At 42.9% G+C, this 16,443-nt stretch overlaps 1 protein-coding gene across 1 annotated transcript in view; it reads right to left on the reverse strand.

The window, feature by feature from the left end:
• Positions 1-9,741, reverse strand: part of LOC144668609 (salivary plasminogen activator beta-like) — a 32,412-nt gene extending 22,671 nt beyond the window's left edge. The window contains exons 1-2 of the mRNA XM_078530796.1: positions 9,246-9,741; positions 1,954-2,049 (exon numbers count right to left, since the gene is read on the reverse strand). Of these exons, the coding sequence (XP_078386922.1) occupies positions 1,954-2,007 (54 nt within the window). The 5' untranslated portion in view covers positions 2,008-2,049; positions 9,246-9,741. The remainder of the gene's footprint in view (positions 1-1,953; positions 2,050-9,245) is intronic.
• Between the last annotated feature and the right edge of the window lie 6,702 nt (positions 9,742-16,443).

A 16,443-nucleotide genomic window follows, 5' to 3' on the forward strand; every position in this document is an offset into this window, starting at 1 on the left:
GAAACTCAACCTATATGGTTTGGAATCTCTGAAGCATAGGGTTTGGTATCTGTCCATGTTACATAAGCAACTGATTTTTAAAAAATGTTGGAAAGCTATAATAAGGATGCTACATATTGAAATATTAATGCCCAAGGATTCAGGGTCGAGTAGCAAATATCTGAGATCCCTCTATTATTTCCATGAATTCAACTGCATTGCATGGATGGAGCACTGGTGCCTTCCCGCAAGAAAGGAGAAATCAGAGAGGGGATTCTATCTCCAGTGCACTACCCCATGCGCCAAGGACAAAAAAACACGACATCTGACAATGGGCTATTAGTTTATTTCTTCCACACGGGAGATGTGTGGTCTGAGGATAATTGAGTAGGAAAACAAGGAAAATTCCGGTCATTTAAGGTGACATACTCTATTGCTAATGTTTATATTTTACATAAACATCTTGGATTCAGAAATCCAATGTACAGTGGTCACATTTGCAGATAATACCAAACTAGAATGAGCAAAAATAATCTGAAAAGGCAACACAGAAATTACAGAATAAGGTGGGCAAGTGAGCAGAACAATGATGGACAAAATTTATGCTGAAAAATGTAGAGGAATGCAAAAAGAAGGAAAAGCCTCCTGGACAGACACAGGCTCCTGGCATCACCTGGGCCTAAAGGAAGCCGTATGTGATTAAAGTTACACATTTCATGAATAGTGACGATATGGCTAATACATAGGGCCCCAGAAGACTCAATGCTAAACATATCAAACTAATGCAGAACAGCAATCAACAAAGTCAACAGAACATTGAACTACATAGCCAAGGAGAATATAGGTCAGAGGAGGTAGTGCTCAAACTTTACAATGCTATAGTCAGACCACACACTGAATATTGCATCCAGTTCTAGTCATCAAAAAACAAGATGAACAGTCAGTCAAACACTGGAGGCGATGCAGAGAAGAGCCACAAGGCTACTCCAGTGGCAGGGCTAATGGTTATGAGAAAAAAATTGAATAAACTTTCAGTCTGGAAAGCAACATGTATATAGGATTGTTATGGATATACAAACATTAACCCAATTATTACTTTGGCTGAGAATTCCTTCAGGCAATGTTATGGCAGTGGGGTAGGAGCTGCTTTGAGAAAATTCTGGGCCTTTAAACTGTGGGAGCCCAACAAGGGGATTACAGGTTCAAACTCGAGAAGGCTACTTAGGAAATTCTTCTTCCCACAAAGAGTAATCAGCATATTGAATAAACTCCCCAATAGAGTAATGGAAGCAAAGACTCTAAAGTTATTTAAGAAGCAGCTGGATGCTATGAGGGGAGTGGTTTTATGATCTTTCTGACTGGATGAATGCTCTTCAGCTTCTTTAGCTGTAGCTAGGCGAATTGCTCCTTTTGAGAGCCAGCACAAACACAACAGGCCAAAAGGCCGCCTCCTGTGCTGTAACCATTCTGTGAGTCTGAGCTTTGAGCAGACAAAGCATTTGCCTATCGATTAATCTACATGAATCAGAGGGTTATAACAAGATACAAATGTCTATATAAGGAGCTCGATTTGAAATTTGCTAATTTGTTATCTCTCAGAGGAAGTGCAAACATAGGTGAGGCTGATATTGATGTCATCATCTTGTGCATAGTTGGAATTTAGGATGTTTTAAAGCCGACAACACCATGTAAGGAATAGAAATCCAACGCTTTGTTGTGGCACATTTGATGCAATTGACTATTAATGGACATTTCTTGACATTAATCATTAGCATTTCTGTTCCATAAGTCCTATCAACAGCCAGAAGCAGAAGTGAGAGCAATGTTTCTTTCTTGATGAAGGGAACTAACGATACTGATTATTTTGGGAAAAACCATTGCAAAAAAAGACAACTCTTTGGGAAGAACATAATTACTTGGAGCTTTTCTTTTTATCAAATCTTTGTTTAAACTATTTTGATTACAATCTCTTACCATCTCAATGCAAATGCTGAATGATGACAGTAAAATCAAAAGCAGGAACTTCATTGTTTTTCTGTTTCTTCGGGAACTTACTTTCTTGAAGTATTTCTGCAAAGAAAGGAGACAAGCGAACTTAGCACCAGCTGCACCTCATTGATATGGCTCACTAAATATTTTTTGCATTACATGTCGCTGACTAATTCTCTCTTTAAAAATATCCTGCTGCACAGATAATAGATGAGATGAGAAATATTCCCCCAGGGTTTTCTTTAATTTTCTGGCCAGTGGGCACAGGGAGGAAAATTTAAGAACAACCTGTATTGTTTAAAAAAGACCTGCAAAAATACTGTTGAAAGAAAGGTTAAATTTTCAAACCTATTGAAAAGTTGCTTATTTGTACAAACTGCAAACTGAATATTCCTGACAGCAAAACCCTTTTAAGGATTGATAAGTTTACCATGAAGCATTAGTGTTACTACTCCTCCTGCCAGTTAATAAATGTATAATTAACTGTCGAGTGAGTTCATGGTCATCTTTACTTCTAATTAGCATTTTCACTAATGTAAATAAAACAGTTTCAAGCTTTGTTAATTAACAAGCTTGTAGTTTTTAAGGACAATTGCTGAAATAGAAGGGAAGATAAATTCTATCATTTTATTTATTTTTTAAGTTTTACTTTACAATACATTTTGTTCCCGGGACTTGCTGGTGTTCTGCACTTTTCCATAGAACACCACTTTTTAGAAAAATCATTCTTGGGATGTGGGTGTTGCTGGTAAGTCTAGTATTGATTACTTATCCCTAGATAGATAGATAGTTGCCGCCAGCTTGCAATAACTTAAGTGAAAATAGTCAAATAAGCCTTTAAAACATTTATGTGGAAATATTATTGAAAACAGTGTACACATTCCAAGATTTCCAAAAGACTTCTGATAAGAACTGAGCCTGTTGGATAAAAAGGTAGAATTTTGATTTCTCCCCAAATACAAGGCACCAAGATGATATAGTGACTGTCCACTAATAGTAAAAACATTCAACCAAAATCCTAAACTTGAAGCATTATCATTGGTAAACTGCTTTATCTCCAAAGCTAAACAGTTTTTATATTCAATAAATGTGAATAATATATCGTTTGGTGTATAAAAGTGCTGGTAAATATTGTTCGAAGTGTCATAGGGACATTTTCTTCTTTGGGATAGAACTTAATCATTTCAGATGTTGAAAGGAAAAACAGATGTGCATTTACATAGTGCCTTTCAAAACCTCAGGATGTCCTAAAGCACTTTACAGCCAATTAAGTGCTTTTGAAGTGTAGTTGCTGTTGTAATGTAGGTAACATGGGAGCCAGTAACAACAAGGTCTCACAAACAGTGATGAAACATATGACCAGATATCTGTGTTTAGCTGTTGACTGGGGGCAAATGTGAGCAGGACCCTGGGAGAACTATTACACAAGCTAAGGTATCACGGTAAAAATGTGAAAATTACCATGGAAGGTTGTTAACTTCAAAAAGAGTTATGCCCCAAGGTATGAAATAATTCTCGGTTTAACTCTCATAATGTTCCATGCTGTGTAGATTATCTAAATTGGAGAATTCTATTATGTAAGTTTGATGGTTTAATGGTCCTTTATAATAAAAAAACACAACCTATAAATGTAGCATTACAAAAACTAAGCATATATATTGTAAGTTATGTTTTTATTTCAGAATTCAGAGGTGAAAAGAGTCTTGTAACAACATTCTTAGCAAATGACTAAAGTTTATGATCCAATTTTTAGCAATATCCTCAATTCTTTATGCTGCAGAGATTTCTTAGAATATCTATTTGACCTTTGATGAAACAAAATGTATCATTCAGGTTTTTTTTCCCCTTTGAAGTTTGTTCTCAGCCATCTTTCGAATTAATGTAATTTCTGTGCGATAAGAACTGAGCCTTTTGGATAAAAAGATAGAATGTAAACCACTTTGGAATACAAATTACAACAGCATTTTCTCAGCCACAAATCTTATGACTTTTGTAATACCCATTATACTATAGTAGTTCCATATATAGAAGTTCATAATTTCCCATGCATACCCCTGTGAGAAAAGAATCACTTCTCCATATTAAGAGGAATTGAAGACCTGGGCCTGAATTTCTCAGGCAGGCTTGGTGGGAGCGGGCGGTCGCAAAGCCAGTCGCCAGCCTCGATCGGCTCTGCGTCGCCATTTTACACGGGCGGGCCAATTAAGGCCCACCCTGCATACGAAGCAAGCCAAGCACTCAGCGCTACCTGAGCGGGTGGAGGGGAAGAGGGAGAGTCAGGGTCAGCGCTCTTTTGCGCATCGCATGAAAGGGCGCTTCAATCTCCCTGAGGCATGGAGCTGCCTCAGGGAGATTGAATCGCTATTGAAATTTTAAAATACAATTTATTTAATCATGTGACTGTGTCACATGAAATAGGACGTTTTTATAGTTAGGAAAAATTTTTCATTTTATTAATAAAAACTTTAGGAAACCTCATCCCGCTCGTGGATGAAGTTTCCTAAAAAACGTGAAGGCCATTTGGGCTTTTCGCCTGCCCACCAACTTTAAGGTTGGACGGACAGCGTTAACAATGACATTAATCACTTCCTTAATAGGCTGTTTAAATACGGGCGGGAACTAAGCTGACTTCGGTGTGCAGCCGACTCCGGCACGCACCTGCTGAATGAAACATCGCGAGACAGCATGATGACATCGGGATGCATGCCCAAAGTCATTGTGCGTCATTTTACGCGTCAGCGTGTCAGGTCTGCCCCTGCATGCTGACTGAAAAATCCTGCCCCTGGATGCGCTGAGTTACCCTGGACCACTCTCGTACCACTGCCAAAGGGCAACCCACATTGGACAAAACCAAGGAACAAGCAATTTTCTCAATTCTCTGGTTGGTTATTATACTGTTAAATACTTCTAAAATGGGGGGGCAGGCAAAGGAGAAGCTTGCACAAAAATTAAACCTTTAGTTCTTTGCAGCTTTCAAAATCAGTCAAACAGATATTCAAAATAGTGGTTATGAAAGTAGTAGACAAGAAATACAGAGGATAGGAATGTTTCTTTAAAATACTGGAAATAGACTTGGCTTTACATATATTATGTATTTTGAAAGAGTTAGCAGCAAAGCTTAGTTTTATGTTTTCACCAATAACGGAAACAAGACAAAATCATTGGGACTGATTTCTGCAAAGAAATAATTTACAGAAAGTGTATTTTTAAATAAGATTTCACAACTAAGTGAATACAATGCATGTAATTCAGTCAATATTTTAGTGTAGCTTTTTGATCATCAGCAACTTGGAGCTATAAGCAATTGGGTGAAATTCCTAAGCACATTTGTCTGACCAGAATGGAAGGAGAAAAATATAACTCTCATATGATTCTACTAACTCAGGGTTCCCAGTATGAGTTCTTCTGGATCATCAGTTCACATTACTTGTGGTGCTGACTGAGGTACGTTTGCATTTTAAGTCCTTTCGCTTAAAGAGAGAGCTTGCATTTATAAACAAACTCAGAATTTTTCTTATTCATTCGTGGGATGTGGATGCACTTATTGCTCATCCCTAGTTACATTTGAGGTGCCACTGAGTAGCTTGTTGGACCATTTCAGAGTCAGCCACTTTGCTGTGGGTCTGAAGTCACATAGAGGCCAGACTGGGTAAGGATAGTGGAATTCCTTCCCTAAAGGGCATTAGTAAACCAGATGTTTTTTAAGACAATCCATTAGTTTCATGGTCACCATAGAGTGATAGAGTCATTACGGCACAATTTATTTCTCTCCAGTGCCCATCCAGTTTCCTTTTGAAATCAATAATCATCTCCACTTCCACCAACTTCATAGTCAACAACTTTTACACTTGTGTAAAAATGTTCTTCCTCATATCCTTCTTGCACCTCTTGCCCAAGACCTTAAATCTGCGTCCCCTAGATTTTGTACCATCAGCTAATGGGAACAGCTTTTCTTTGTCTACCTTATCTAAACCTGTCTTAATCTTTTACAACTCTGTCAAATCTCCCTTCCACCAAGGAGAACAACCTTTTCCAACCTAACCAAGGAGCTAAAATCCCTCACTCCTCAAACCATTCTGGTAAATCTCCTCTGCAATCTCTCAAAAACCTTCACATTCTTCCTAAAGTGTGGTCACCAGAACTGAGCGCAATATTTAGCCCAGGGGTGTCCAACCTTTTCACTTGAGGGGCCACATTTCATTTTTTTTTATCCCACTGAAAGGGCCGATGAGAACATTCTGGAAAGAAAAAGTTTGGCACAACATTAAACATGAATTTTTAAAAAATCAATGTCAAAGTAATAAATTGAAAAGTTGAAAAGAAGTATTTAATAAAAATGAACATTGAAAAATGCTAAGTAGCAGAGTTAACCAACTAAACCTTTGTTGCCTTTTTGCTTTAGAAGCAGAACTAGAGAGACAGGCAAGGCCCCAAGTCCTGGATACCAGGTAAGGAGTGGGAACCATGGGCAGGGAGTTGGCCATTCCAGCTGGCCTCAGCAAAATTCACATGAAAGTGGGAGTTGGAAGCGGGTTGCCTTTCAGCCTGGCATTTTCCTCTTCTTCCAGTTTGCTTTGTGGATAGGTTTTTGGAGAGGGAGGAGGAGAAGGGGAAGGGTTTGTGTGTCTTACATGCGCGCACTCACACATGCATGCGCGTATACACACACACAGACTGATTCACTCACACAGACTTACTTACTCCCCCCAGGAGCTCTCAAGTTTAGAGAGCAAGAGAGAGTGAGCCTATCAGCAGCAAATGCAGGAGAGAAATGGCCTGTGATTGGAAGAGCAGCTCCGTTTGGAACTGTTTTTTCCACTTGCCTGTATTTTGAACAGAGAGTCCGCAAGCTAGATGGAGAGACATGGCAGGGTGGATTGTAGGTTGGACAGCCCTGTTCTAGTCTAGCCAGAGCGCTATAAGGGTTCAGCATAACTTCCCAATTTTTGTACTCAATACCTATATTTATGAAGCTCAAGGTGCTATATGCTTTGCTAATTACTCACTCAATATGTCCTCCTTCCTTCTAAGATTTATGCATATGAACCTCCAGGTCCCTCTGTTATTATTTGTACTGTTACTAGTTGTTTATTCCAGTTTTTATTTAATTAATTGAATTTATAATCCCCAGCTAATGTATTGGGATCTGAATTAATATTTCCAGATCATTAGTGTAGGCCTCTGGATCATTAGTCTAACCACAGTCTGGATACCTCAAGGTATGTCACAAAAAATCTTTTGAAATGTCGACAAATTTAGCAACCAATTGAAAAGTAAGGCCGCACAAACAGCTCCTCCTTTAGCCCTTACCACTACCATTAACACTCCCTTTGTCTTTTTGTCCATGACATCTTTTTCAATCTCTCCTTAACCCCAACCTATCGCTGACCTTCTATCCAGCTTCACCTGCTCCACAACCCCCCCTCTTAAACAGTATAAATTTCATCACATTTCTATTTCTCTTTAGCTCTGAAGAAGGCTCATACAGACTCGAAACATTAACTCTGTTTCTCTGTCCACAGATGCTGTCAGAGACCTGCTGAATTTTTCCAGCATTTTCTGTTTTTATTTCAGATTTCCAGCATCTGCAGTATTTTATTTTTATTATATACACAATATAAATATATAGATATATTGAGATACATATATATATATATACTATGGAAAAACTCAGCAGGTCTGGCAGCATCGGTGGAGAAGAAAAGAGTCGACGTTTTGAGTCCACATGACCCTTCAACAGAACTGAGTGTAGTTAGGAGAGGGGTGAAATATAAGCTGGTTTAAGGTGGGGGGCGGGGGGGAGAGAAGTTGAGGGTGAGGTGTTTGTAGGGACAAGCAAGCAGTGATAGGAGCAGATAATCAAAAGATGTCACAGACAAAAGGATCAAAGAGGTGTTGAAGGTGGTGATATTATCTAAGAAAAGTCTTAGAATCTTAAAAAGTCTTAAAAAATATTTTCTTAGATAATATCACCACCTTCAACACCTCTTTGATCCGTTTGTCTGTGACATCTTTTGATTATCTGCTCCTATCACTGCTTGCTTGTCCCTACAACCACCCCACCCTCAACTTCTCTCCCCCGCCCCCCACCTTAAACCAGCTTATATTTCACCCCTCTCCTAACTACACTCAGTTCTGTTGAAGGGTCATGTGGACTCGAAACGTCGACTCTTTTCTTCTCCACCGATGCTGCCAGACCTGCTGAGTTTTTCCAGGTAATTCTGTTTTTGTTTTGGATTTCCAGCATCCGCAGTAGTTTTTTGTTTTTTTATATATATACTATGTTGGTTAAAGAGGAATGTTGGCCAGGACACCAGAAAAACTCCCTGCTCTTTGAATAGGAGCATGGAATATTTTTACATTGACGTAAACCAGCAGAAAAAGGTATTGTTTAACACTTCACCAAAAGACAGCACACCTGACAAATGGGTTTCTGACTGGAGTGAGAGCGGTTGTACTCAGCCAAGCTGATACTTTATGATTTGAAATCGGTTTCCAACCTGAAATAAATTCCCCAAGATTGTTATTCTTTGATTTTGTTCACTCGTGACTTGATGTGAGACGTGCTCTTGATAAGAGGTGGTCATTGAGTTGGAGGAGCTGGCGGGAAGATGCAGTTGGGCATTGTCAGCATACAAATAGAAGGTCAAGCTTCTTAAATGCCACGAAAAGGAAGAAAAGAGCGAGATACGTCTTAGAGACAGTTACATCATCACAGTTTCATTATTGAACCCGTCCTTGTGACTTTCTTTTAGGTACAGTCTACTCTTAGTTCAAAATCACTGAATTCAAATTAAATTAAAACTAATAAATCAAGTTATTAGTAATTAACTTTTACTTTCCTGTGTTATTTGGGTGATTTAGTTCAAATTATTGCACCAAATATGAATTATTAGTCGACTAAATCATGGAACATGTTGCGACTGATAAAAACACCCGTTTTTATCAGTCGCAACCCAGACTCCAGCTTGGAACCTGCCTTGTCCCTCACACAGGCAATAGTTCTAACATCGCAGCAGTCCAAACCCAATCGCCAGTCTTTTATAATCCCAACAGCTGTCTAAAGCAACTCTTGTCTATCCTTGGTCAGTAAGTGAGCGCATCCCATGTAACCATCTATTTTCGGATGTATGGTCATGTTTTCTTGGCAACGGGGTAATCTTATTGCGCTGAAATATACACCGCTAAGATATTTTGGACGAATAACGAACGATCGTTAATATATTGCCTGCTACGATATATTTTCAAACTTAAAGCGTGATAGTGAAAGATCAAACCTGGTAAAAGAGGGTGCTTGTTCCTGTTTGTTGCTGACCGCGATCTGTCCTCCTGGCCGAGCTTTGCTGTGATTTGCCGAGGCTCCCACACGTTATAAAGACTCAGTGGCGGAAGTGAACGACAGCTCATCACCGACTTCGCCTACTTGGTGGGGAATCTCAGCCCCCAGGAAAGCGGAGGACGGGTATCGGTCTGCCTTTTCATTTCCCGACACATCACATGCTGAAACCCAGCTGATACTCGGAATACAGATCAACCAAAAAATAGTTCTCTCGAGAAATCAGGCTTCTGCTTTGATTGTGTCCACATCACAGATTAACATTCCTATTCCGCCAACATTTATGAATGTGGTAAATGGCTAGATAATCTGCTCTTTTTGTGATGTTGATTAAGGGATAGATATGAGCTAGGGGATAACTCGCCTGCCCTTCTTCAAAATAGTGTCATGGGATCTCTTACACCCACCTGAGCAGGCACCTGAAAGATGGCACCTCCAACAGTGCAGTGCTCCCCAGTATTGCACTGGAGTGTCGGCTTTACTTTTTATGCTTAAGCCGTGGAGTGGGACTTGAACACACAACTTTATGATTTCGAGGCTTCAGTGCTACCAACTGAGTCACTTCTGCATTCTATTATAGTATTTTTACATCTCCCTAGCCATCTATGTATGCAGCTTTCTGTCTATCTAACTGTGTGATCTATTGGGCAGAATTTTTAAGGCTGGTTTGGGGTGGCAATGGAGGCAGGCAGCAGGGGCAGGGTCTGGAATTTCATGCTGCCAAGTGATGGGACAGAATCTTGTCACTGACATGCAGCTATTTTGGTCACAATGTCAACAAGCAGGACCTGCCAACCTGCCGGAATATGGCATATGGTTAATTGTTGATGTAAACAAGCTATTTATCAACCAGTTTACGATTTTTGAGAAGGTTATTGCCTGGCATTTGTGTGGTACGAATGTTACTTGCCACTTAACAACCCAAACCTGAATGTTGTTCAGATATTACTGCATTTGGACATGGACTGCTTCAGTATATGTGGAGTGGAGAATGGTGCTCAACATTGTGCAATCATCAGCGAACGTCCCCACTTATAACCTTACGATGGAGGGAAAATCATTGATGAAGCAACTAATGATGGTTGGGCCTAGGACACTATCCTGAGGAACTCCTGCAGTAATCACAGAATCACGCACAATCACAGTGCAAAAGAGGCCCTTCGGCCCATCGAGCCTGAACCAACACGTGAGAAACACCTGACCTACCTACCTAATCCCATTTACCAGCACTTAGCACGTCATAACATTCAAGGCTATGGGCCAGGTGCTCATCCAGGTACTTTTTAAAGGATGTGAGGCAACCTGCCTCCACCACCCTCCCAGGCAGTGCATTCCAGACCGTCACCACCCTCTGGGTAAAGAAGTTTTTCCTCACATCCCCCCCCCCCTAAACCTCCTGCCCCTCACCTTGAACTTATGGCCCCTTGTAACTGACCCTTCAACTAAGGGGAACAGCTGCTCCCTATCCACCCCGTCCATGCCCCTTTATAATCTTGTACACCTCGATCAGGTCGCTCCTCAGTCTTCTCTGCTCCAACGAAAGCAACCCAAGTCTATCCAACCTCTCTTCATAACTTAAATGTTTCATCCCAGGCAACATCCTGGTGAATCTCCTCTGCACCCCCTTCAGTGCAATCACATCCTTCCTATAATGTGGCGACCAGTACTCCAGCTGTGGCCTCACCAAGGTTCTATAGAACTCCAACATGACCTCCCTACTTTTGTAATCTATGCCTCGATTGATAAAGGCAAGTGTCCCGTATGCCCTTTTCACCACCCCACTAACATGCCCCTCTGCCTTCAGAGATCTATGGACACACACGCCAAGGTCCCTTTGTTCCTCAGAACTTCCTAGTGTCATGCCATTCATTGAATACTTCCTTGTCAAATTACTCCTTCCAAAGTGTATCACCTCACACTTTTCAGGGTTAAAGTCCATCTGCCACTTATCTGCCCATTTGACCATCCCGTCTACATCTTCCTGTAGCCCAAGACACTCAACCTCACTGTTAACCACCCGGCCAATCTTTGTGTCATCCGCAAACTTACTAATCCTACCCCCCACATAGTCATCTATGTCATTTATATAAATAAATAACAGGGGATCGAGCACAGATCCCTGTGGTATGACACTGGCTTCCAGTCACTAAAGCATCCTTCTGTCATCACCCTCTGCTTCCTACAACTAAGCCAATTCTGAATCCACCTTATCAAATTACCCTGTATCCCATGTGCATTTGCCTTCTTTATAAGTCTCCCATGTGGGACCTTGTCAAAGGCTTTGCTGAAATCCATATAAACTACATCAACTACACTTCCCTCATCTACATACTTCAAAAAATTCAATCAAATTTGTTGGCATGACCTCCCTCTGACAAAGCCATGCTGACTAACCCTGATCAAACCTTGCCTCTCCAAGTGGAGATAGATATTCTCCTTCAGAACTTTTTCCAATAGTTTCACTACCACTGACATGAGACTCACTGGCCTGTAGTTCCCTGGCTTATCTCTACAAACCTTCTTAAATAGGTTTAGCTGTTAGCTGTTCTCCAGTCCTCTGGCACCTCCCCCATGGCCAGAGAGGAATTAAAAATTTGGGTCAGAGCTCCTGCGATCTCCTCCCTTGCCTCCCTCAGCAGTCTGGGACACAAATCATCTGGACCTGGAGATTTGTCCACTTTTAAGCCTGCCAACCCCTCCAATACCTTGTCACTCCCTATATCAATTTGCTTAAGAACCTTGCAGACTCTCTCCCCGAGTTCGATACCTTCATCCTCATTCTCTTGGGTGAAGACGGATGTGAAGTATTCATTCAACACTCCAGCAATGTCCCCTGGCTCCACCCATAGATTTCCCCCTTGGTCCCTTATGGGCCCTACTCTTTCCCTGGTTATCCTCTTCCCATTGATATACTTATAGAATATCTTGGGATTTTCCCTACTTTTACCAGTCAGAGCTTTCTCATATCCCCTCTTTGCTCTCCTAATTGCTTTCTTAAGCTCCACCCTGCACTTTCTGTAATCCACTAATACCTCTGCTGATTTGCTTCCCTTGTACCTGCTAAAAGCCTCTCTTTTCCTTCTCATCATAACCTGAATATCTCTGGTCATCCATGGTTCTTTGGGCTTGTTACTCCTTCCTAACACCCTCGAGGGAACGTGTTGAGCCTGTACCCTCCCCATTTCCTTTTTGAACACCCCCCACTGCTCCTCTGTAGATTTCCCCACAAGTAACTGTTCCCAGCCTACCTTATTTTACTAAAACCCACTTTCCCCCAATCCAAAACATTTTTTTGCAACTTTACAATGTCCTGGAACTGAGATGATTGACCTCCAACAATCACAACCATCTTCCTTTGTGCTAGATATGACTCCAACAAGTGGAGAGTTTTCCTCTGATTCCCATTGACTCCAGTTTTGCTGTGTGCCTTGATGCCACACTCGGTCAAATGCTGCCTTGATATCAAGGGCAGTCACTTTCACCTCACCATTGGAGTTCATCTCTTTTGCCTATGTTTGAGGTCAGGTCCTGAGTGGCCCTGGTGGAACCCAAGCTGAGCATCAGCGAGTAGGTTATTGCTGAGTAAATGTCACTCGAAAGCACAGTTGATGACCCCTTCAATTACTTTACTGATGGTCAAGAGTAGACTGATGGGGTGGTAATTGGCCGGCTTAGATTTGTCCTGTTTTTTGTGTTCAAGACATACCTGGGCAATTTTCCACATAGCCGGGTAGATGCCAGTGTTGTAGCTGTACTGGAACAGCTTGGCTAGGGCTGTGGCTAGTTCTGGAGCACAAGTCTTTTGTTCTATTGCCGGAATGTTTTCAGAATCCATAGCCTTTGCTGTATCCAGTGCCTTGAGCCGTTTCTTGATATCATGTGGAGTGAATCAAATTGGCTGAAGACTGTCATCCGTGATGCTGGGAACCTCAGGAGGAGACTGTGATGGATCATCCGCCTAGCACTTCTGGCTTAAGATGGTTGCAAATGTTCCAGCCTTATCTTTTGCACTGACGTGCTGGGCTCCCCTATTATTGAGGATGGAGTTATTTGTGGAGCCTTCTCTTACAGTTAGTTGTTTAATTGTCCACCACCATTTGCAACTGGATGTGACAGGACTGCAGAGCTTAGATCAAATCGTTGATTGTGGGATCGCTTAACTCTGTCCATTGCATTCTGCTTCCACTCTTTGGCATGCTAGAAGCCCTGTGTTGCAGCTTCACTAGGTTGATAACTCTTTCTCAAGTATGTGTGGTGCTGCTTCTGGCATGCCCTCCTGCACTTTTCACTGAACCAGGGTTGATCCCCGGCTTGATGGTAATGGTAGAGTGGGGTTGTGGGGGGGGAATAGGCAGGGCTGTGAAGTTACAGATTGTGGTTGTATACAATTCTGCTGCTGCTGATGGCCCACAGCAACTCATGAATGCCCAGTTTTGATTTGCTAGATCTATTCGAAATCTATCCCATCAAGCACAGTGATAGAGCCACACAACATGTTGGAGGGTATCCTCAATGTGAAGGCAGCACTTTGCCTCCACAAGGACTGTGCAGTGGTCATTCCTACCAATAGTGTCATGGAGAGGTGCATCTGGCAAAGGCAGATTGGTGGAGATGAGGTCAAGTAGGCATTTCCTTCTTGTTGGTTCCCTTACCTTCTGCTGCAAACCCAGTCTAGCAACTATGTCCTTTAGGACTTGGCCAGCTCAGTCGGTAGTGGTGCTACGAAGCCAGTCTTGGTGATAGATATTGAAGTCTCCCACCCAGAGTACATTCTGTGTCCTTGCCATCCTCAGTGATTCTTCCAATTGGTGTTCAATGTGGAGGAGTACTGATTCATCAGCTGAGGGAGGGCGGTATGTGGTAATCAACAGGAGGTTTCCTAGCCCATGTTTGACCTGATGCCATGAGACTTCATGGGGTCTGGAGTCAATGTTGAGGACTCCCAGGGCAACTGCCTCCTGACTATGCTGCTGTGCTGCCACCTCTGGTGGGTCTGTCTTGTTGGCGGGACAGAACATATCGGGGAAGATGATGGTGGTATCTGGAACATGGGGCCAGAACTTCTGAGGAGTAGCAATCACCGTTGGATTGCCATTCTGCTCCTTTTTACGTACCTTAGTTGGGAACTGCACATTTCTTGCTCAACTCTCCAACTTGGGCCTGGTGAGAAAAGTGCAGTGCAGTGGGTTCCCAAGGCCTTCAATGCAGGGCAGCAGCATCGGGGGAAGTAAAACCATGCCCCTTTTTATGGCACTAGATGCCATAAAGCAGGTGGGTTTAAAGGTCCTAGCCACTTTGAGAAGCCAGGGAGAAGGTAAGTGTATAAGATAAGTGGGTAGGATGACGGTGGAGGGTGGGGTGGGGGCGGAGGGGGGGATTGGGTAGAATAGGTTCAGGTAGGTAGGATGGGGGAGGTGTAGAATGGGTCGGCAGGATAGGATGTGGGGGTAGGATGGGTCCAGAGTGTAGGATGGGTTGGGGAGGTGGGTTGGGTTAGGGGGCTGGGTGGTCAGTCGGTGGCGGGGTGGGGGGAGGATAGGTTGGAGGGGGGGATGTCAGGTAGTCAGTCGGTCGGGATAGGATGTTTTGGGTGGGGTCAGGTGGTTAGTAATGGGGTTAGGACATGTCGGGGGAGTCAGGTGGTCATGCGGGGGGGTGGGGGGGTGGGGCGGTGGATAGGATAGGTCAGGGGGGAATTGGGTGGTCATTTGGGGAATTGGGGTAGGATGGGTTGGGGAATCAGGTGGTCAGTTGGTGGGGGGTGGAGGGGGATAATCAGAGGATTGGAAGCTTAGTTAGTGGGTGGAGAATGTAGTCGGGGATTGGGGGGTAGTCGGGGATAGCTGGAGGTTGGGGTGTAGGGGTCATTGGGAGTCAGGGTGTCCAGTGAATGTACGGGTATTGTAGTCTGGTGGTTCAGTGAGGGTTAGGGTGGGGGAGAGTGATGGTCAGTACAATAGCTACCCCTGAGGTAGAAGTGGTTTTAATTCTTTTTTAACTTTTCCTGGGTAACTATTCTGCTAAGAGAGTCAGAACGATCTGAAGTCTCCGATTTAAATCGGAGTGTCAGATGGTTCCTGGTGCAGGGTAATTGCCCATTGGAAGTTCAAACTTCCCGGACAATTGCCATGCGGTCCTTACTTGGGGACTTCCGGGGAGTCCCACAGTGCATCTTCTGCAGTTCCTCTTGGGTACAGTCAGTGCCCACCAACCCCCCCCCGCCCCCATCAAGATATTGGAAGTTCTGGGCCATTGTCTGTAAACTATGATTCCGTGAGGATGACTATGTCAGGCTGTTGCTTGACTAGTCTGTGAGATAGCTCTCCTAATTTTGGCATGAGCCCCCAGATGTTAGAAAGGAGGACTTTGTAGGGTTGACAGGGTTGGATTTGCTGGTGTTGTTTCTGGTGCCTAGGTTGATGTCAGGTGGCCTATTCAGTTTCATTCCTTTTAGACTTCGTAGTGGTTTGAAACAACTAAATGGCTTGCCAGGCCATTTCAGAGGGCATTTAAGAGTCAACCACATTGCTGTGGGTCTGGAGTCACATGTAGGCCAGGCTGGATAAGGATGGCAGTTTTCCATCCCTAAAGGGCATGAGTGAATCAGATGGGTTTTTACGACAATCAGCAATAGTTTTGTGGTCGAGATTAGCTTTTAATTCCAGATTTTTTTATTAATTGAATTTAAATTGCACCAGCTGCTGTGATGGGATTTGGACCCCAGAGCATTAGCCTGGGCCTCTGGATTACTAGTCCATTGATATTCGCTACTCGCCTTGGGTTTTTAAGATCATCACATCCCGCCTTGGACAGTATCCCATTGCCCACTCCCAGCATAGCCATTTTGAGAGCCGGCTCCTCCGTAGAAGTTAAAATGGCAACTTGGGGCGCTTGTGTTGTGTGCTCTTTTCTTCTGCAAGGTCAAAAGTGAGAAGGCTGAGATGAGACTGCCTTCCCTCATCTCTCTCATCGGTACAATCACATGAGATGATGATCTTCAGTGTTACCTCCACCACAATAGTGCTCACGTTATCAGCTTGGCTCATGTCTCTACAGTGCTCCTGCACAGTTATCCCACATTCAGGAACATTATGCACCCTCAGGCTGCTCAGCTGTTGTGTATGCCAGTGACTACAGAC

The sequence above is a fragment of the Cetorhinus maximus genome, chromosome 27 (genome assembly GCF_964194155.1).
Source record: "Cetorhinus maximus chromosome 27, sCetMax3.hap1.1, whole genome shotgun sequence".
NCBI lineage: Eukaryota > Metazoa > Chordata > Chondrichthyes > Lamniformes > Cetorhinidae > Cetorhinus > Cetorhinus maximus.